A 21,178-nucleotide genomic window follows, 5' to 3' on the forward strand; every position below is an offset into this window, starting at 1 on the left:
AAAAAAAACGTAAGGGGTACCACTGTCGTTTTTTTTTCGGGCCGAATTTTTGAGTTTCGATATCTCAGCTCTGGAAGGGGCTAGAGTCTCCATTTTTGCACTCAGGTCTAAGTCTCATGGCCCTCTATCAGAATCCAGAGTTTTGGGAAGATTGGAGAAACTTAATTTTTCGCCCAAAAAAAAAAAAAAACGTAAGGGGTACCACTGTCGTTTTTTTTTTCGGGCCGAATTTTTGAGTTTCGATATCTCAGCTCTGGAAGGGGCTAGATCCTCCATTTTTGCACTCAGGTCTAAGTCTCATGGCCCTCTATCAGAATCCAGAGTTTTGGGAAGATTGGAGAAACTTAATTTTTCGCCCAAAAAAAAAACGTAAGGGGTACCACTGTCGTTTTTTTTTCAGGCCGAATTTTTGAGTTTCGATATTTCAGCTCTGGAAGGGGCTAGAGCCTCCATTTTTGCACTCAGGTCTAAGTCTCATGGCCCTCTATCAGAATCCAGAGTTTTGGGAAGATTGGAGAAACTTAATTTTTCACCCCAAAAAAAAAACGTAAGGGGTACCACTGTCGTTTTTTTTTTCGGGCCGAATTTTTGAGTTTCGATATCTCAGCTCTGGAAGGGGCTAGAGCCTCCATTTTTGCACTCGGGTCTAAGTCTCATGGCCCTCTATCAGAATCCAGATTTTTGGGAAGATTGGAGAAACTTAATTTTTCGCCCAAAAAAAAAAAACGTAAGGGGTACCACTGTCGTTTTTTTTTCGGGCCGAATTTTTGAGTTTCGATATCTCAGCCCTGGAAGGGGCTAGAGCCTCCATTTTTGCACTCAGGACTAAGTCTCATGGCCCTCTATCAAAATCCAGAGTTTTGGAAAGATTGGAGAAACTTAATTTTTCGCCCCAAAAAAAAAAACCTAAGGGGTACCACTGTCGTTTTTTTTTCGGGCCGAATTTTTGAGTTTTGATATCTCAGCTCTGGAAGGGGCTAGGGCCTCCATTTTTGCACTCAGGTCTAAGTCTCATGGCCTTCTATCAGAATCCAGAGTTTTGTGAAGATTGGAGAAACTTAATTTTTCGCCCAAAAAAAAAAAACGTAAGGGGTACCACTGTCGTTTTTTTTTCGGGCCGAATTTTTGAGTTTCGATATCTCAGCTCTGGAAGGGGCTAGAGCCTCCATTTTTGCACTCAGGTCTAAGTCTCATGGCCCTCTATCAGAATCCAGAGTTTTGGGAAAATTGGAGAAACTTAATTTTTCGCCAAAAAAAAAAAAAACGTAAGGGGTTCCACTGTCGTTTTTTTTTTTCGGGCCGAATTTTTGAGTTTCGATATCTCAGCTCTGGAAGGGGCTAGAGCCTCCATTTTTGCACTCAGGTCTAAGTCTCATGGCCCTCTATCAGAATCCAGATTTTTGGGAAGATTGGAGAAACTTAATTTTTCGCCAAAAAAAAAAAAACGTAAGGGGTTCCACTGTCGTTTTTTTTTTTCGGGCCGAATTTTTGAGTTTCGATATCTCAGCTCTGGAAGGGGCTAGAGCCTCCATTTTTGCACTCAGGTCTAAGTCTCATGGCCCTCTATCAGAATCCAGATTTTTGGGAAGATTGGAGAAACTTAATTTTTCGCCCAAAAAAAAAAACGTAAGGGGTACCACTGTCGTTTTTTTTTCGGGCCGAATTTTTGAGTTTCGATATCTCAGCTCTGGAAGGGGCTAGAGCCTCCATTTTTGCACTCAGGTCTAAGTCTCATGGCCCTCTATCAGAATCCAGAGTTTTGGGAAGATTGGAGAAACTTAATTTTTCGCCCAAAAAAAAAAACGTAAGGGGTACCACTGTCGTTTTTTTTTCGGGCCGAATTTTTGAGTTTCGATATCTCAGCTCTGGAAGGGGCTAGATCCTCCATTTTTGCACTCAGGTCTAAGTCTCATGGCCCTCTATCAAAATCCAGAGTTTTGGGAAGATTGGAGAAACTTAATTTTTCGCCCAAAAAAAAAAAAAACGTAAGGGGTACCACTGTCGGTTTTTTTTCGGGCCGAATTTTTGAGTTTCGATATCTCATCTCTGGAAGGGGCTAGAGCCTCCATTTTTGCACTCAGGTCTAAGTCTCATGGCCCTCTATCAGAATCCAGAGTTTTGGGAAGATTGGAGAAACTTAATTTTTCGCCCAAAAAAAAAAACGTAAGGGGTACCACTGTCGTTTTTTTTTCGGGCCGAATTTTTGAGTTTCGATATCTCAGCTCTGGAAGGGGCTAGAGCCTCCATTTTTGCACTCAGGTCTAAGTCTCATGGCCCTCTATCAGAATCCAGAGTTTTGGGAAGATTGGAGAAACTTAATTTTTCGCCCAAAAAAAAAAACGTAAGGGGTACCACTGTCGGTTTTTTTTCGGGCCAAATTTTTAAGTTTCGATATCTCATCTCTGGAAGGGGCTAGAGCCTCCATTTTTGCACTCAGGTCTAAGTCTCATGGCCCTCTATCAGAATCCAGAGTTTTGGGAAGATTGGAGAAACTTAATTTTTCGCCCAAAAAAAAAAACGTAAGGGGTACCACTGTCGTTTTTTTTTTCGGGCCGAATTTTTGAGTTTCGATATCTCAGCTCTGGAAGGGGCTAGAGCCTCCATTTTTGCACTCAGGTCTAAGTCTCATGGCCCTCTATCAGAATCCAGAGTTTTGGGAAGATTGGAGAAACTTAATTTTTCGCCCAAAAAAAAAAAACGTAAGGGGTACCACTGTCGTTTTTTTTTCGGGCCGAATTTTTGAGTTTCGATATCTCAGCTCTGGAAGGGGCTAGATCCTCCATTTTTGCACTCAGGTCTAAGTCTCATGGCCCTCTATCAAAATCCAGAGTTTTGGGAAGATTGGAGAAACTTAATTTTTCGCCCAAAAAAAAAAAAACGTAAGGGGTACCACTGTCGGTTTTTTTTCGGGCCGAATTTTTGAGTTTCGATATCTCATCTCTGGAAGGGGCTAGAGCCTCCATTTTTGCACTCAGGTCTAAGTCTCATGGCCCTCTATCAGAATCCAGAGTTTTGGGAAGATTGGAGAAACTTAATTTTTCGCCCAAAAAAAAAAAACGTAAGGGGTACCACTGTCGTTTTTTTTTTCGGGCCGAATTTTTGAGTTTCGATATCTCAGCTCTGGAAGGGGCTAGATCCTACATTTTTGCACTCAGGTCTAAGTCTCATGGCCCTCTATCAGAATCCAGATTTTTGGGAAGATTGGAGAAACTTAATTTTTCGCCCAAAAAAAAAATAAAACCGTAAGGGGTACCACTGTTGTTGTTTTTTCGGGCCGAATTTTTGAGTTTCGATATCTCAGCTCTGGAAGGGGCTAGAGCCTCCATTTTTGCACTCAGGTCTTAGTCTCATGGCCCTCTATCAGAATCCAGAGTTTTGGGAAGATTGGAGAAACTTAATTTTTCGCCAAAAAAAAACAAAACGTAAGGGGTACCACTGTCGTTTTTTTTTCGGGCCAAATTTTTGAGTTTCGATATCTCATCTCTGGAAGGGGCTAGAGCCTCCATTTTTGCACTCAGGTCTAAGTCTCATGGCCCTCTATCAGAATCCAGATTTTTGGGAAGATTGGAGAAACTTAATTTTTCGCCCAAAAAAAAAACGTAAGGGGTACCACTGTCGTTTTTTTTTCGGGCCGAATTTTTGAGTTTCGATATCTCAGCTCTGGAAGGGGCTAGAGCCTCCATTTTTGCACTCAGGTCTAAGTCTCATGGCCCTCTATCAGAATCCAGAGTTTTGGGAAGATTGGAGAAACTTAATTTTTCGCCCAAAAAAAAAAACGTAAAGGGTACCACTGTCGTTTTTTTTTTTCGGGCCGAATTTTTGAGTTTCGATATCTCAGCTCTGGAAGGGGCTAGAGCCTCCATTTTTGCACTCAGGTCTAAGTCTCATGGCCCTCTATCAGAATCCAGAGTTTTGGGAAGATTGGAGAAACTTAATTTTTCGCCCAAAAAAAAAAAACGTAAGGGGTACCACTGTCGGTTTTTTTTCGGGCCAAATTTTTAAGTTTCGATATCTCATCTCTGGAAGGGGCTAGAGCCTCCATTTTTGCACTCAGGTCTAAGTCTCATGGCCCTCTATCAGAATCCAGAGTTTTGGGAAGATTGGAGAAACTTAATTTTTCGCCCAAAAAAAAAAACGTAAGGGGTACCACTGTCGTTTTTTTTTCGGGCCGAATTTTTGAGTTTCGATATCTCAGCTCTGGAAGGGGCTAGAGCCTCCATTTTTGCACTCAGGTCTAAGTCTCATGGCCCTCTATCAGAATCCAGAGTTTTGGGAAGATTGGAGAAACTTAATTTTTCGCCCAAAAAAAAAACGTAAGGGGTACCACTGTCGTTTTTTTTTCGGGCCGAATTTTTGAGTTTCGATATCTCAGCTCTGGAAGGGGCTAGAGCCTCCATTTTTGCACTCAGGTCTAAGTCTCACGGCCCTCTATCAGAATCCAGAGTTTTGGGAAGATTGGAGAAACTTAATTTTTCGCCCAAAAAAAAAAACGTAAGGGGTACCACTGTCGTTTTTTTTTCGGGCCAAATTTTTGAGTTTCGATATCTCATCTCTGGAAGGGGCTAGAGCCTCCATTTCTGCACTCAGGTCTAAGTCTCATGGCCCTCTATCAGAATCCAGAGTTTTGGGAAGATTGGAGAAACTTAATTTTTCGCCCAAAAAAAAAAAACGTAAGGGGTACCACTGTCGTTTTTTTTTCGGGCCGAATTTTTGAGTTTCGATATCTCAGCTCTGGAAGGGGCTAGAGCCTCCATTTTTGCACTCAGGTCTAAGTCTCATGGCCCTCTATTAGAATCCAGAGTTTTGGGAAATTGGAGAAACTTAATTTTTCGCCAAAAAAAAAAAAACGTAAGGGGTTCCACTGTCGTTTTTTTTTTTTCGGGCCGAATTTTTGAGTTTCGATATCTCAGCTCTGGAAGGGGCTAGAGCCTCCATTTTTGCACTCAGGTCTAAGTCTCATGGCCCTCTATCAGAATCCAGATTTTTGGGAAGATTGGAGAAACTTAATTTTTCGCCCAAAAAAAACATAAGGGGTACCACTGTCGTTTTTTTTTTCGGGCCGAATTTTTGAGTTTCGATATCTCAGCTCTGGAAGGGGCTAGAGCCTCCATTTTTGCACTCAGGTCTAAGTCTCATGGCCCTCTATCAGAATCCAGAGTTTTGGGAAGATTGGAGAAACTTAATTTTTCGCACAAAAAAAAAAAACGTAAGGGGTACCACTGTCGTTTTTTTTTCGGGCCGAATTTTTGAGTTTCGATATCTCAGCTCTGGAAGGGGCTAGAGCCTCCATTTTTGCACTCAGGTCTAAGTCTCATGGCCCTCTATCAGAATCCAGAGTTTTGGGAAGATTGGAGAAACTTAATTTTTCGCCCAAAAAAAAAAAAAAAAAACGTAAGGGGTACCACTGTCGTTTTTTTTTCGGGCCGAATTTTTGAGTTTCGATATCTCAGCTCTGGAAGGGACTAGAGCCTCCATTTTTGCACTCAGGTCTAAGTCTCACGGCCCTCCATCAGAATCCAGAGTTTTGGGAAGATTGGAGAAACTTAATTTTTCGCCCAAAAAAAAAAAACGTAAGGGGTACCACTGTCGTTTTTTTTTTGGGCCAAATTTTTGAGTTTCGATATCTCATCTCTGGAAGGGGCTAGAGCCTCCATTTTTGCACTCAGGTCTAAGTCTCATGGCCCTCTATCAGAATCCAGAGTTTTGGGAAGATTGGAGAAACTTAATTTTTCGCCCAAAAAAAAAAAAACGTAAGGGGTACCACTGTCGTTTTTTTTTCGGGCCGAATTTTTGAGTTTCGATATCTCAGCTCTGGAAGGGGCTAGATCCTCCATTTTTGCACTCAGGTCTAAGTCTCATGGCCCTCTATCAGAATCCAGAGTTTTGGGAAGATTGGAGAAACGTAATTTTTCGCCCAAAAAAAAAAACGTAAGGGGTACCACTGTCGTTTTTTTTTTCGGGCCGAATTTTTGAGTTTCGATATCTCAGCTCTAGAAGGGGCTAGAGCCTCCATTTTTGCACTCAGGTCTAAGTCTCATGGCCCTCTATCAGAATCCAGAGTTTTGGGAAGATTGGAGAAACTTAATTTTTCACCCAAAAAAAAAAAAACGTAAGGGGTACCACTGTCGTTTTTTTTTCGGGCCAAATTTTTGAGTTTCGATATCTCATCTCTGGAAGGGGCTAGAGCCTCCATTTTTGCACTCAGGTCTAAGTCTCATGGCCCTCTATCAGAATCCAGAGTTTTGGGAAGATTGGAAAAACTTAATTTTTCGCCCAAAAAAAAAAACGTAAGGGGTACCACTGTCGTTTTTTTTTTGGGCCGAATTTTTGAGTTTCGATATCTCAGCTCTGGAAGGGGCTAGAGCCTCCATTTTTGCACTCAGGTCTAAGTCTCATGGCCCTCTATCAGAATCCAGAGTTTTGGGAAGATTGGAGAAACTTAATTTTTCGCCCAAAAAAAAAAAAAACCGTAAGGGGTACCACTGTTGTTGTTTTTTCGGGCCGAATTTTTGAGTTTCGATATCTCAGCTCTGGAAGGGGCTAGAGCCTCCATTTTTGCACTCAGGTCTAAGTCTCATGGCCCTCTATCAGAATCCAGAGTTTTGGGAAGATTGGAGAAACTTAATTTTTCGCCCAAAAAAAAAAAACGTAAGGGGTACCACTGTCGGTTTTTTTTTCGGGCCGAATTTTTGAGTTTCGATATCTCAGCTCTGGAAGGGGCTAGATCCTACATTTTTGCACTCAGGTCTAAGTCTCATGGCCCTCTATCAGAATCCAGATTTTTGGGAAGATTGGAGAAACTTAATTTTTCGCCCAAAAAAAAAATAAAACCGTAAGGGGTACCACTGTTGTTGTTTTTTCGGGCCGAATTTTTGAGTTTCGATATCTCAGCTCTGGAAGGGGCTAGAGCCTCCATTTTTGCACTCAGGTCTTAGTCTCATGGCCCTCTATCAGAATCCAGAGTTTTGGGAAGATTGGAGAAACTTAATTTTTCGCCAAAAAAAAAACAAAACGTAAGGGGTACCACTGTCGTTTTTTTTTTCGGGCCAAATTTTTGAGTTTCGATATCTCATCTCTGGAAGGGGCTAGAGCCTCCATTTTTGCACTCAGGTCTAAGTCTCATGGCCCTCTATCAGAATCCAGATTTTTGGGAAGATTGGAGAAACTTAATTTTTCGCCCAAAAAAAAAACGTAAGGGGTACCACTGTCGTTTTTTTTTCGGGCCGAATTTTTGAGTTTCGATATCTCAGCTCTGGAAGGGGCTAGATCCTACATTTTTGCACTCAGGTCTAAGTCTCATGGCCCTCTATCAGAATCCAGATTTTTGGGAAGATTGGAGAAACTTAATTTTTCGCCCAAAAAAAAAATAAAACCGTAAGGGGTACCACTGTTGTTGTTTTTTCGGGCCGAATTTTTGAGTTTCGATATCTCAGCTCTGGAAGGGGCTAGAGCCTCCATTTTTGCACTCAGGTCTTAGTCTCATGGCCCTCTATCAGAATCCAGAGTTTTGGGAAGATTGGAGAAACTTAATTTTTCGCCAAAAAAAAACAAAACGTAAGGGGTACCACTGTCAGTTTTTTTTCGGGCCAAATTTTTAAGTTTCGATATCTCATCTCTGGAAGGGGCTAGAGCCTCCATTTTTGCACTCAGGTCTAAGTCTCATGGCCCTCTATCAGAATCCAGAGTTTTGGGAAGATTGGAGAAACTTAATTTTTCGCCCAAAAAAAAAAACGTAAGGGGTACCACTGTCGTTTTTTTTTCGGGCCAAATTTTTGAGTTTCGATATCTCATCTCTGGAAGGGGCTAGAGCCTCCATTTTTGCACTCAGGTCTAAGTCTCATGGCCCTCTATCAGAATCCAGAGTTTTGGGAAGATTGGAAAAACTTAATTTTTCGCCCAAAAAAAAAAACGTAAGGGGTACCACTGTCGTTTTTTTTTTGGGCCGAATTTTTGAGTTTCGATATCTCAGCTCTGGAAGGGGCTAGAGCCTCCATTTTTGCACTCAGGTCTAAGTCTCATGGCCCTCTATCAGAATCCAGAGTTTTGGGAAGATTGGAGAAACTTAATTTTTCGCCCAAAAAAAAAAAAACGTAAGGGGTACCACTGTCGGTTTTTTTTTCGGGCCGAATTTTTGAGTTTCGATATCTCAGCTCTGGAAGGGGCTAGATCCTACATTTTTGCACTCAGGTCTAAGTCTCATGGCCCTCTATCAGAATCCAGATTTTTGGGAAGATTGGAGAAACTTAATTTTTCGCCCAAAAAAAAAATAAAACCGTAAGGGGTACCACTGTTGTTGTTTTTTCGGGCCGAATTTTTGAGTTTCGATATCTCAGCTCTGGAAGGGGCTAGAGCCTCCATTTTTGCACTCAGGTCTTAGTCTCATGGCCCTCTATCAGAATCCAGAGTTTTGGGAAGATTGGAGAAACTTAATTTTTCGCCAAAAAAAAACAAAACGTAAGGGGTACCACTGTCGTTTTTTTTTTCGGGCCAAATTTTTGAGTTTCGATATCTCATCTCTGGAAGGGGCTAGAGCCTCCATTTTTGCACTCAGGTCTAAGTCTCATGGCCCTCTATCAGAATCCAGATTTTTGGGAAGATTGGAGAAACTTAATTTTTCGCCCAAAAAAAAAACGTAAGGGGTACCACTGTCGTTTTTTTTTCGGGCCGAATTTTTGAGTTTCGATATCTCAGCTCTGGAAGGGGCTAGAGCCTCCATTTTTGCACTCAGGTCTAAGTCTCATGGCCCTCTATCAGAATCCAGAGTTTTGGGAAGATTGGAGAAACTTAATTTTTCGCCCAAAAAAAAAAACGTAAGGGGTACCACTGTCGTTTTTTTTTTTCGGGCCGAATTTTTGAGTTTCGATATCTCAGCTCTGGAAGGGGCTAGAGCCTCCATTTTTGCACTCAGGTCTAAGTCTCATGGCCCTCTATCAGAATCCAGAGTTTTGGGAAGATTGGAGAAACTTAATTTTTCGCCCAAAAAAAAAAAACGTAAGGGGTACCACTGTCGGTTTTTTTTCGGGCCAAATTTTTAAGTTTCGATATCTCAGCTCTGGAAGGGGCTAGAGCCTCCATTTTTGCACTCAGGTCTAAGTCTCATGGCCCTCTATCAGAATCCAGATTTTTGGGAAGATTGGAGAAACTTAATTTTTCGCCCAAAAAAAACATAAGGGGTACCACTGTCGTTTTTTTTTTCGGGCCGAATTTTTGAGTTTCGATATCTCAGCTCTGGAAGGGGCTAGAGCCTCCATTTTTGCACTCAGGTCTAAGTCTCACGGCCCTCTATCAGAATCCAGAGTTTTGGGAAGATTGGAGAAACTTAATTTTTCGCCCAAAAAAAAAAAACGTAAGGGGTACCACTGTCGTTTTTTTTTTTGGGCCAAATTTTTGAGTTTCGATATCTCATCTCTGGAAGGGGCTAGAGCCTCCATTTTTGCACTCAGGTCTAAGTCTCATGGCCCTCTATCAGAATCCAGAGTTTTGGGAAGATTGGAGAAACTTAATTTTTCGCCCAAAAAAAAAAAAACGTAAGGGGTACCACTGTCGTTTTTTTTTCGGGCCGAATTTTTGAGTTTCGATATCTCAGCTCTGGAAGGGGCTAGATCCTCCATTTTTGCACTCAGGTCTAAGTCTCATGGCCCTCTATCAGAATCCAGAGTTTTGGGAAGATTGGAGAAACGTAATTTTTCGCCCAAAAAAAAAAACGTAAGGGGTACCACTGTCGTTTTTTTTTTCGGGCCGAATTTTTGAGTTTCGATATCTCAGCTCTAGAAGGGGCTAGAGCCTCCATTTTTGCACTCAGGTCTAAGTCTCATGGCCCTCTATCAGAATCCAGAGTTTTGGGAAGATTGGAGAAACTTAATTTTTCACCCAAAAAAAAAAAACGTAAGGGGTACCACTGTCGTTTTTTTTTCGGGCCAAATTTTTGAGTTTCGATATCTCAGCTCTGGAAGGGGCTAGAGCCTCCATTTTTGCACTCAGGTCTAAGTCTCATGGCCCTCTATCAGAATCCAGAGTTTTGGGAAGATTGGAGAAACTTAATTTTTCGCCCAAAAAAAAAAACGTAAGGGGTACCACTGTCGTTTTTTTTTTGGGCCGAATTTTTGAGTTTCGATATCTCAGCTCTGGAAGGGGCTAGAGCCTCCATTTTTGCACTCAGGTCTAAGTCTCATGGCCCTCTATCAGAATCCAGAGTTTTGGGAAGATTGGAGAAACTTAATTTTTCGCCCAAAAAAAAAAAAAACCGTAAGGGGTACCACTGTTGTTGTTTTTTCGGGCCGAATTTTTGAGTTTCGATATCTCAGCTCTGGAAGGGGCTAGAGCCTCCATTTTTGCACTCAGGTCTAAGTCTCATGGCCCTCTATCAGAATCCAGAGTTTTGGGAAGATTGGAGAAACTTAATTTTTCGCCCAAAAAAAAAAAAACGTAAGGGGTACCACTGTCGTTTTTTTTCGGGCCAAATTTTTGAGTTTCGATATCTCATCTCTGGAAGGGGCTAGAGCCTCCATTTTTGCACTCAGGTCTAAGTCTCATGGCCCTCTATCAGAATCCAGAGTTTTGGGAAGATTGGAGAAACTTAATTTTTCGCCCAAAAAAAAAAACGACAGTGGTACCCCTTACGTTTTTTTTTTTTGGGCCAAATTTTTGAGTTTCGATATCTCATCTCTGGAAGGGGCTAGAGCGTCAATTTTTGCACTCAGGTCTAAGTCTCATGGCCCTCTATCAGAATCCAGAGTTTTGGGAAGATTGGAGAAACTTAATTTTTCGCCCAAAAAAAAAAAACCGTAAGGGGTACCACTGTTGTTGTTTTTTCGGGCCGAATTTTTGAGTTTCGATATCTCAGCTCTGGAAGGGGCTAGAGCCTCCATTTTTGCACTCAGGTCTAAGTCTCATGGCCCTCTATCAGAATCCAGAGTTTTGAGAAGATTGGGGACACTTAATTTTTTAAACATTGTGGTTTGGATACAAATTATTTCAAACTGCTCAGGCACAGTGAGCAGCGGGAGAGAATTCATTTTGTAAATGCTGGTTTTGAGACCATGGTGAACTTGAGACGGTTTTGCACAGCGCACTTGAATCCGACTCTGAGGTCTCAAAGTGACAGACGCTGCTAATAAAGATGCTGTCGCCATGTGTGTCAATAATCAAACATCAGAAAGAAAGTAATTTAACGTTACTGTATTTGACTGAATTACTTTTGCAAAATTAACAAGAATGAATGTTGAATTTATAGTGAAAACCATGTAGGCTATTGTATATTTGATTACTTTATGTAATATAATATTATTCAGTGCTTAAAGTTTTTCATAAGTCGATTTATTGTGCCTTTGTTCTATTTTAATTTGTGACACTTGTCATCAGTAAGCTTGAGATTATTTTCTTAAGCTACTATTATTTTTGGTGATATTGAAATTGGTCACAATAATTATGAAATTTTAGTCGCAATACATTTTGATGTGATTAAAAAAATCGTGTTAAAAGTAACATATCTTAACTGTGAAGTATATCATAGATGGATAAAATGACTCGTATAATAATATAACATTTAGCTCATGTAGTTGGTGGCCTAAAGTGGTGGGGGGGCCCTGCAGTAACTCATAGCCCCGGGGCCCAGTGAGCTCTTAATACGGCCCTGGTTACCAACACATGAAATGAATACATTAAGGTTACATTGTGGATTATAGATCCCAGTGTTTCTAGTGAGGCCTATGGAGATTAGATTTTCTGTTAATTACACACCTGTGAGTTGGCTTCTAGGTAGTTGTAGAGCACATTCACTGATATGGTGAGATCCCCTGTGTTAAAAGGGTACTTTCTGTTCCAGCCCTGTGGCCCAAATTTCCTCCTTTCAGCCACACAAGCGTGGAAATAACACAGCGAGAATAGGATGGTCTTAAACTCCTGCTCACGGGAACACTGGTCCAGAATGTCCTGCATTCACAACACAAATTAGCATGTTATCAAAAGAGTTCATGTCATTTGACTTAATCATCATACACGAGTAAAGATTTTGTGTTACATCTCCTCCTTGACAAGTCTGAAGCCTTACAAAATTGTTATCAAAACATATTTGATGCTATTTTGAACCACTAGCGTTTCACAGTGGGTGGAGCCACCAGGACATGTCATCGCGACTCGAGTTCATTCGGTTTAACCTGATCAAAGTTGTCCAGAGCAGCATGCAGGTTGGCCAGCATGCCTGTGGGTGGCTCGTTAGTGATTTTGATGGAATTTTCCAGAATTCCCTGTGGAATGATGTGTTCCTGTGGAGTGGGAGAGGGTTCTGCACTCATGAACACTCTGTAGTCTTGGTGACTGTTCTCACAGCAACATTCGAGAAGCTTCTCAAGACTTCCCAGCCACTTTGCCACCAGGTGAATGTTCTAGAAAGAAATGCATGCAAATGTATAAAACAACAGAAATATAGAGCAGCATACAGATCATGTACACAAAGACACACCTGTAAAATGACCCAATGGCCCTCTCTGGAGGCCTTTTCCATGGCAAGTTCAGCCACAGATTCCTGGCCCTGTCCTAGAGACACGTTATGGAGCTTTCCCAGGTCTATTGTGAAACCCAGCTTCTTGCCTTAACATGCACAGAAATACACAGGCTTTCTTCACAATGTCAGTTTAAACACTCTTTTTTAGGCATATCGTATTCAAATTGAATGTTTTTCATGATGCAGTACCACAGTCAAGATGATGGCACACTCTCTTTACTTGACAAGCTAAACGTTAAAGATTCATGCATAGGATGAATTAAGAGCCAGTGTGTATTTTTACCCAGGGACTCGACATCTTTTAGGGGGTCCACTCCAGGGGACAGGATGAAGAATACAGGGGAAGCAGGACCGCACTCTTTGAATGAACGTGCAAACTCCATCTTCCTGCTCTCGGTGTACTGCACACCTAGTTTCTCTTCCACAAAGTTCCTAGACACACACAAACACATTTGTTTTTGTTTTCTTGATGGGGACTTTTACTGTTTTTATACTACGCTTATCTGAACTCATTTTTAAATATTAAAACATTATTTAGTGTGATGATTTACAGGTTAGTCCATCCAAAAAAGAAATTCTGCCATCATTTGTTGTTCCAAACTATCTTTGCTCATCTTTGAAAAAATAAATGAGGATATTTTTAACTCTATTCTTTATTGTCCATCCATTGAAAGTGCGCAACCAACATTTTTAAGATTCAAAAATGACATGAAGACGTTGTAAAAGTAATCCACAGTCCATATTAATCCAGGTGTTCTATATGATGGAACAGATATTATTTAGGCTTTTATTCACATTTAAACATTAATTAACGCACATAGAGCTCATCAAATATGGTAAAATGACTCTCAAACATGTTTGATTCATATGAAGTACTTTAACCATGTCTTTTTTGTACTTAATAATGTGTGACAATTTCAGTTTTATGGACTTTCAATTAATGGACAAGAGAATATTTATCACCATTTGTGTTACGAAGAGTGTGGTGGAAATTTTAAACTATATATATTAAACTAACATCTAACCTTATTTAAAGGAGAACTCAGGCGCAAAATGAACCTTTGGTCTAATAACCGTTCTCTGAGATTAGTTTTCATGATTATGGAACGTAAAGAGTTTTATCTCCAAAAACTGTTTAGCGTGTACACTAGTATATGGGGGCATATAATAAGTAAAGAGAAATCGCTAGTTAATACCACTAACAAGGCTCAAAATAGCCCCACACTAACACAGTAACATAATGAGGGTCCATACATGCAAAACAAAGCATTGAGAACTTTGTAAGAGTACAGACCGTTTAAAGGGATACTCCACTTTTTTTTTGGAAATAGGCTCATTTTATAACTCCCCCAGAGTTAAACTGTTGAGTTTTACCGTTTTCGAATCCATTCAGCTGATTTTCTGATATTTAGAAGAATATCAGTAACCAGACAGTTTCTGGTCTCATTGACTTCCATAGTATATTTTTTCCTGTCTGTTTACTGATATTCTTCTAAATACAAGAAAATCGGCTGAATGGATTCGAAAACGGGAAAACTCAACTGTTTAACTCTGTTTTAGTTGTAAAATGAGGCTATTTCCAAAAAAAGTGGAGTATCCCTTTAATAAGAAGATACTTTATAAAGACAGCGCACTTCATGTATACAGGCAGCAGCCATCTTTGGAAAACAGTCTCGACAAATCAAACCACGAACGACGTGCCAAGTGAGCTGAACTGTATGACTGTTTTGCAAAGATGGCTGCTGCCTGTATAAGCACAGACTGTACAAAAGACTGTAGTCGTCTGGAGACACGTTGAACGGTTAACGTAGCTAACATCAAATATATATATATGAAGAGTTCAGATGCAAAAGCCTCTAAGTGCCAATTGAAATTTTCTTCTAGAATGATCATTTTTATCAAGCTTGTATATTTAAGTTCAGTGATTTCACTTAAATGGCAATGATAATTACCTATTAATTGTTATTTAAGTGAAATTACTGAACTTAAATATACAAGTTTGATAAAAATCATCATTAAAGAAGAAAATTTCAAATGGCATTTAGAGGCTTTTGCATCTGAACTCTTCATATATAAACGTGCTAGTGTATAAGTTATAATAGTATAGCTCGTTTTAGGGAGACAAATCTAAAATAGTTAGGTTCGAGGATAAAAAATCCTGAGTGAAAGCTTTAAACTTCATAACTGATTCTGTCTTTAATAAACACATACTATACTTCATAGACTCACCGGACAGCGTACGTCATCCGGTCGGGTCGGAGAGCCCTCATAAGGATGAGTTTCTGGAGTGAACTCTTGCTTTTCCATTCCTGAGGGAGTTTCTCTTTCTCTGGACACTCTGACTCCACCACTTTCTTCCAGCGTTTGGGTGAGCCCTCGATGTCCCGGTCCAGACCACGAAACTCATCGGTGAAGCTCATTGTCTGCAGGAAGACGCCAGGGTAATAAAATACAATTATAAAATGTTGCGTAGACGTATACACACAAAAAAAAGGCCTCTCTTGCAGATTTGGAATTTATGAAACACAAATGATCTTAAAATGGATTCAGATCTCCTAATTAATGTCATTAACATATAAAACAGCACCAGTCAACGTCCAAATGCTTTGCTTGAGAATGGCGAGCGACAAGAATAGCTTAGATTTGCAAATCCTGCAGTGCTCCGACTCTACCACAAGGAAAAGTGTGAGCGTCAGCTTGAAACCTGTTGTGGCACTAAGCACTTTTCCATGTCCAGGCCCCAGGAGTGTTGCAGGTGATAATTGTCAGCTCCTTGTGCATGTGTGCGTGTGTGTTTCTTACTTTAACAGCACTCCAGGCGGTGTTGGAAAGGAAGTCGACTGGACTGGCATAATTATGGTCAATGTTGAAGCGCAGCAGAAAGTCAAGCTCCCGAGGATCCACCTCTTTACTCATTAACAACAACTGATACACACAAAAAGTTTTGTGTCAGGACAAAAAAAAACCTCACCTATTCATTATAATGTGTGTTTCACCCAGACTGCATCACCTGAAATGTAAGCTGTGCCGCGAAAGTGAGCTTGTCTCTCTCAAACAAGCCTCTGTTGATGTAATTAAACGTAGAGAAGGTGATACAATCTATCAGTGTGTTTACACGGGTCTTTACATCTGAAGAGGCATCTGCGTTCTGCACCGCCTTGTGGAACACAACGTTAAATGCCTGCAGAACGAAGATAACATGCAAAGTGATTGAGCGTCACACAAAACCCAACAGAGCAACACTATCTCAGCAGAGTTGAGTTGGGGATGGGACTTTCTGGTGACCTGAACATATGTCCTACAGAACACATACACAGACACACACAAACAAGGCCAGACCTTGAGGGAGAACTGGTACATGGGGTTGATCTTGTTAAGGTCATTGATGATGAAGTAGAGCAGGGATGCTCTGACAGCCACGGCCCGGTAGTGTTCACGAGCCTCATTAATCTTCACCTCATTAACCTTCGCCTCCAACACCTACACAGTGCAAAAGCAGAATCAGACCGAGAAGAAACAACAAATGCCAACTGCTTGTCTAATGTTCTAGGGAATGTGGTTACAATAATAGCTCTCTCCCATCATGAAGACTATGCAATAATTTGTTAAGGCCTGTCTGTGACCACAGAATTGACATGTCTATTAATCATAGTTCTCCAAATTACACATCAATAAACATCATGTTTATTTTATATATTGGCTATTTCGACAATTCTGCTTCAGCTGCAGTATCAAGTTTAGTCTAGTTTGGCTCAGCTCAACACAATGTAAAACATCTACCCGGGCAATAAGATTTTTAATGTTTTTGAAAAGTCTCTTCTGCTCATCAAGGCATCAACGCATTTTATGATGTCATTTATACCTGTGAAGGTCTTTAGTGTCACATGATCTTTAAAAAATATCAAAAATTAAAAAAATATTCTTATATGCTGATTTTGTGCTCATCAAATGTTAAAAACATACTTTTTTCAGGTTTTTTGATTAATTTAAAGGAATAGTTCACTTTGAAATTCATTTTTGGTATGTTTTAGTTTACCTCAAGGGCATCCAAAATGTAGGTGTCTTTGTTTGTACGCAGTAGTTTCAATTTTTATATTTTTAGGTCAAACCGTTCTTGTCTAACAGTCATATAATGGAGGTCTATGGTCACCACCTCAAAGAGCATGCACAGAGAAGTCCAAATTAAACATGATTTAATGACTCGTAAATGCAAGTAAACGAAACGAGCGGGTTTGTGTGAGAAAACGAACTGTATTTATATCATTTTTACCTCTTGTAACCACAGCCACAAAGATCGCCCTCAGATCACTTGGACGTGGCTGTGGTTACAAGAGGTAAAAACGATATAAATATTGTTCGTTTTCTCACACAAACTGCTCGTTTCGTGTCTTAGGCCATCAATGTGTACTTACATTTATGAGTCATTAAATCATATTTAATTTGGACTTCTCTGTGCATGCTCTTTGAGGTGGACCCCATAGACCTCCATTATATGACTGACAGACGCGGACGGTTTGACTTCAAAGTATTAAAATTAAAACTTCTGCGGAAACAAAGACACCTACATCTTGGATGCCCTTGAGGTAAGCTAAAACCTACCAAAAATATATTTCAAAGTGAAATATCCATAAGCATTTTTTTCAAATATAATGATTATTTAGTAAAAATGTCAAAGTTTTTACTGCCACTTTTGATCAATTTAATACATCCTTCTTGAATAAAAGAAAGAAATATTATCGAGCACAAACTTTTGAATGGTAGTGTAATCAATTCCCACAAAACCAAATGTGAGCAGATTCTAACATTCTAACATGAAGGTAATCTTTGACATTGAGTTCCACGTTATTTCACCATATTCGATTTTCCAGGAAAAACGGTTGAAAACACACAAACCTTCATCTCAATCTCGGCAGCTGTGTGTTTAGTGCTCTCGAGTTTCTCGACCAGAACGTTGTCTCCCAGGAAGTTATTCTCAGCGGCGGAGAGACGTGTCAGTAACTCATCCTCGAGCTGCTTTAACTCGATTTTAAACGTGTTCTGTTGTTTAGTCAGTTCAGACTGCAGATACACACAGAGAACTATCAGTAACACTTCACTCAAAAGCGTGTCCAGGTCTGACTAAACAAGTCCACACACACCTTGAGATGTTCGAGGTCTGGTCTCTCCAGGTTGACCACCTCCGCGAGCAGCTGGTCCTCGAGCCCGTCCCGTGTGACGGTAAAGTTGATGAGGGTGGTCTGGGCCTGGATCTCAGGTTTATAGTGCGGGTTTGCCAGCTTAGTGTGTAGAATCAGACGGAAGTCAGGATGGAAATAACATTCCTTATCCCCCACTTTAATACATCTGCAGAGGGGAGAAGAGAGGCATGATGAGGGGAAGAGAACGGTTTGTTATACTGCTTTATTGATACACTTTTTCTATTTTTGTATTATATTTTGTGAAATGCCGTGTGTTGTTGTGTTGTGTTGCTTTACCTGCCCTTCTTGATGGTGTGTCGGCCCAGTAGTGGATCAATAACTGGTTCAATTGTCTCCTCCAGATTCTCAATCAACACAGGCTGTCCTGAGACCACGGCCTGTTCAATCACATCCACATACCTGTAGCGACAACGACACAGACGAAATTAAATACTGAAATAAATAGGTGGACAACATGAAACGGCATTAGCAATGCATTTACTTCCATTGTTAAAGGAGTAGTTCACTTTTTAAAAAAACTTTTGCTGATAATTTACTCACCCCCATGTCATCCAAGATGTCCACATCTTTCTTTCTTCAGTCGAAAAGAAATTAAGGTCTCCATATAATGGACTTCAATGGGAACCAAATGGTTCAAGGTCCATATGAGAGTTTCAGTGCAGCTTCAAAGGGCTTTAAACGACACCAGACGATGAATAAGGGCCTTATCAAGGACCCTTCGAGTCATGACTCGAAAAAAGATTTGTTCATTTTGATGAACGAGTTTGAACAGGTGAGTCACAAACGCTCATCACAGAACAGAGCAAGGCGAGTATTTTTGTGCTTATAAAACGTACACTTTTTAATTTATTTTTGAAATGACCGATCGTTTCGCTAGATAAGACCCTTATTCATCGTCTGGTGTCGTTTAAAGCCCTTTGAAGCTGCACTGAAACTCTCATTTGGACCTTGAACAGTTTGGTTCCCATTGAAGTCCATTATATGGAGAAAATCCTGGAATGTTTTCATCAAAAACCTTAATTTCTTTTCAACTGAAGAAAGAAAGACATGGACATCTTGGATGACATGGGGGTGGGTAAATTATTAGCAAAAGTTTTTTTTAAAGGTGAACTATTCCTTTAAGTGAAATATTATTTATATGGAGATAATGTTGGACAGGATTTGATTTTATCCATCAGGATTAAATCCATAAAATGTACATGGAGAAAGTTATTGCATTTTGTTGAAAGATTATAACCATATTGTGCACAAAAAACAGGAGATTTGATCTAAAAAACAACAAAAAAAATGCAATATTTATATTTATAAGGTCCCTATTTTCACATTGTATGAAACGTAATTTCTGAGGTGTGTTCATCAACCACTCACCCCTTCTGGCTGAGGTTAATGACCTTCAGGCTGTTGCCATAGCGACTCTTGAGCCACTTGATGCCCTGCAGCTGGGGGTCAATGAGCAGCGGCCAGCGTTCACAGTTGGTCAATATAGTGGCATTCTGAGTAGATATCTTATCACCCGGCAAGCCCTCGTTATTCCACTTCGCAATGGTAGCGCCATCTGTTAACATGGAGATGGGATCTAAGCCCTCAGTCATAGGGATGGGCACCTGAAAGTCAACAGGAAATGGAGAAAGAGAATAACATAAGAATAGAAGTATTAATATAGAAAATTAATCTCAGGGATAGAATAACATCCTGTTATTGAAGGACGGGCAGTGCCCACTGCAATGGACCGGACAACAAACTTAGATGTACTGTATTAAGCACATAGTCACTTCTACACCATCGGACCAAACCGTTCTCTTAAAGGTGCTACATGGATTTTTTAGCGGCCTCTATCGGTGATGTTTAAGATTGTGTTCATTTCATGTCTCATATATGTTGTACTTTACCTTGCTATTTCATTACAGTTTACCATTATTTCAGCATATCTCAAAACTTGTAATTTATCACAATAAAATTAGCGGACGTCTCGCCATAATTCAAAAGCCCTGCCGATGTTTATCCGTGTCAATCCGATTCACGTTTGGCCTGACGTGCTTCAGCAGATACTGAGATTTTTGTTTTGTTTTTTATATTTTTGTGGAGTTTGTGTTGGAGTGTGTGTTGTGCTGGAGGCAGGTCGTTTTTTGGGTGTTATCAGACTCCATGTCGTTCGCTGCAGTGCCGTCGCATAGACTGCATATAAAAGGAGAGAGGTGTACGTCACATCTGATGGATTTCGTAGAAAAGTCACATAAAAATAGGAATACTGGCCTTCAGAGGTAATATCAAAACCCGACAAGTGGATCATTGTAATGTGTGATTACAACCCCTTCACACACAGGCAATAAAAAAGGGATTCATTTTAGAAAAAAAGTTACATTTAGCAACTTTAACGGTACCAACCCTTCCGTTCCGTGCAGATCCGGCACAGCCGGAATACAGTAGTCAACATTTGAAGTGGATCAAAATCTTTCATCAAAGTTATACAGGAATTTTGAACAAAACCCATTGTTCTTGTCTTAGGACAACTTTTTTGATCCACTTCAAATGTTGACTACTGTATAACTGAAACCATTCCTTACATTCTCAGAACCATTCAGCCTCGCGGTGGAAAAGCGGATAAAATGGATACTAATTTCGTGAGAGAAAACTGTTTATTAACCAAATTGGTTTAGTCTTAGTTTCATTTTCTTGAACTGAAATAAAATAAATTCCAAGTAAATTAAAAACTAAAACTTAACAAAAGTAAACTGAACTAAAATTAGCAAATATAAATAATTGTTTTGGCTTTTACTCTATGCAGTTTTAGGTTTCCGAACATGAACAGGTGAAACAATACACATTTTAGCAGCACAATCTCCTTTTTATATAAAGACAATAAGAGTGAAACTGTTTATCTTGAATACAGATTTTCTCTGTCCCTTACTTACCTTCTGGGCACGCAGGTAAGGCATCCAGAGGTTATGGAGTAACTCCTCTCTGTATCTCTTTGAGAACGAGCCAGCATATGAGATGAAGGCTGCAGTGAGGAGAACGTCTCCACACAGAGTGGATTCCTGCTCGCGGTACTGAGCCACAGAGTGTACCCAGCGGACATTTTCTGACTGAAATAATTGGAAGATTTAAATAAATGATTGATCCCAACTAACAATGCACCAAACAGAAATGTACCATATTAATGGTAAATAATCGTTTTTTATTGTATACATTTATACATTTAATGAATTTTTCATTCAAAATTGGTACGACAACATAAACATGCAACAAAACAAGTGTATTGTATTCTGACCTCTAAACCCTTGACCAGGCGGTTGGCCAGCTTGATGGTGTTGTTGGTGTGGTTCACCTCATCCTGACAGCGGAGTTTCTCCGAGGTTGCTTTTTCAAACGCAGCTTTCAGTGTGTCCAAACTACCATCCAACTCCTCCAGATTTCACACAAACATATGACATTACACAGTGCATTTTTGTGAAATGCTGATAGGATATTGTGGTAG

General features: G+C 40.1%; 1 protein-coding gene across 1 annotated transcript in view; it reads right to left on the reverse strand.

Moving 5' to 3' along the window:
• dnah9l (dynein, axonemal, heavy polypeptide 9 like) overlaps positions 1 to 21,178 on the reverse strand; it is a 116,081-nt gene that overhangs the window by 55,167 nt on the left and 39,736 nt on the right. Inside the window, exons 65-78 of the mRNA XM_089133831.1 lie at positions 20,972 to 21,106; positions 20,613 to 20,786; positions 19,069 to 19,304; positions 17,977 to 18,099; positions 17,641 to 17,845; positions 17,396 to 17,560; positions 15,842 to 15,982; positions 15,513 to 15,683; positions 15,305 to 15,427; positions 14,732 to 14,925; positions 12,786 to 12,934; positions 12,461 to 12,588; positions 12,156 to 12,383; positions 11,740 to 11,931 (exon numbers count right to left, since the gene is read on the reverse strand). Coding sequence (XP_088989957.1) covers positions 11,740 to 11,931; positions 12,156 to 12,383; positions 12,461 to 12,588; positions 12,786 to 12,934; positions 14,732 to 14,925; positions 15,305 to 15,427; positions 15,513 to 15,683; positions 15,842 to 15,982; positions 17,396 to 17,560; positions 17,641 to 17,845; positions 17,977 to 18,099; positions 19,069 to 19,304; positions 20,613 to 20,786; positions 20,972 to 21,106 — 2,364 coding nt within the window. The remainder of the gene's footprint in view (positions 1 to 11,739; positions 11,932 to 12,155; positions 12,384 to 12,460; positions 12,589 to 12,785; positions 12,935 to 14,731; positions 14,926 to 15,304; positions 15,428 to 15,512; positions 15,684 to 15,841; positions 15,983 to 17,395; positions 17,561 to 17,640; positions 17,846 to 17,976; positions 18,100 to 19,068; positions 19,305 to 20,612; positions 20,787 to 20,971; positions 21,107 to 21,178) is intronic.

Source organism: Pimephales promelas, chromosome 8 (genome assembly GCF_988280905.1).
Source record: "Pimephales promelas chromosome 8, fPimPro1.hap1.1, whole genome shotgun sequence".
In the NCBI taxonomy this organism is placed as follows: Eukaryota; Metazoa; Chordata; class Actinopteri; order Cypriniformes; family Leuciscidae; genus Pimephales; species Pimephales promelas.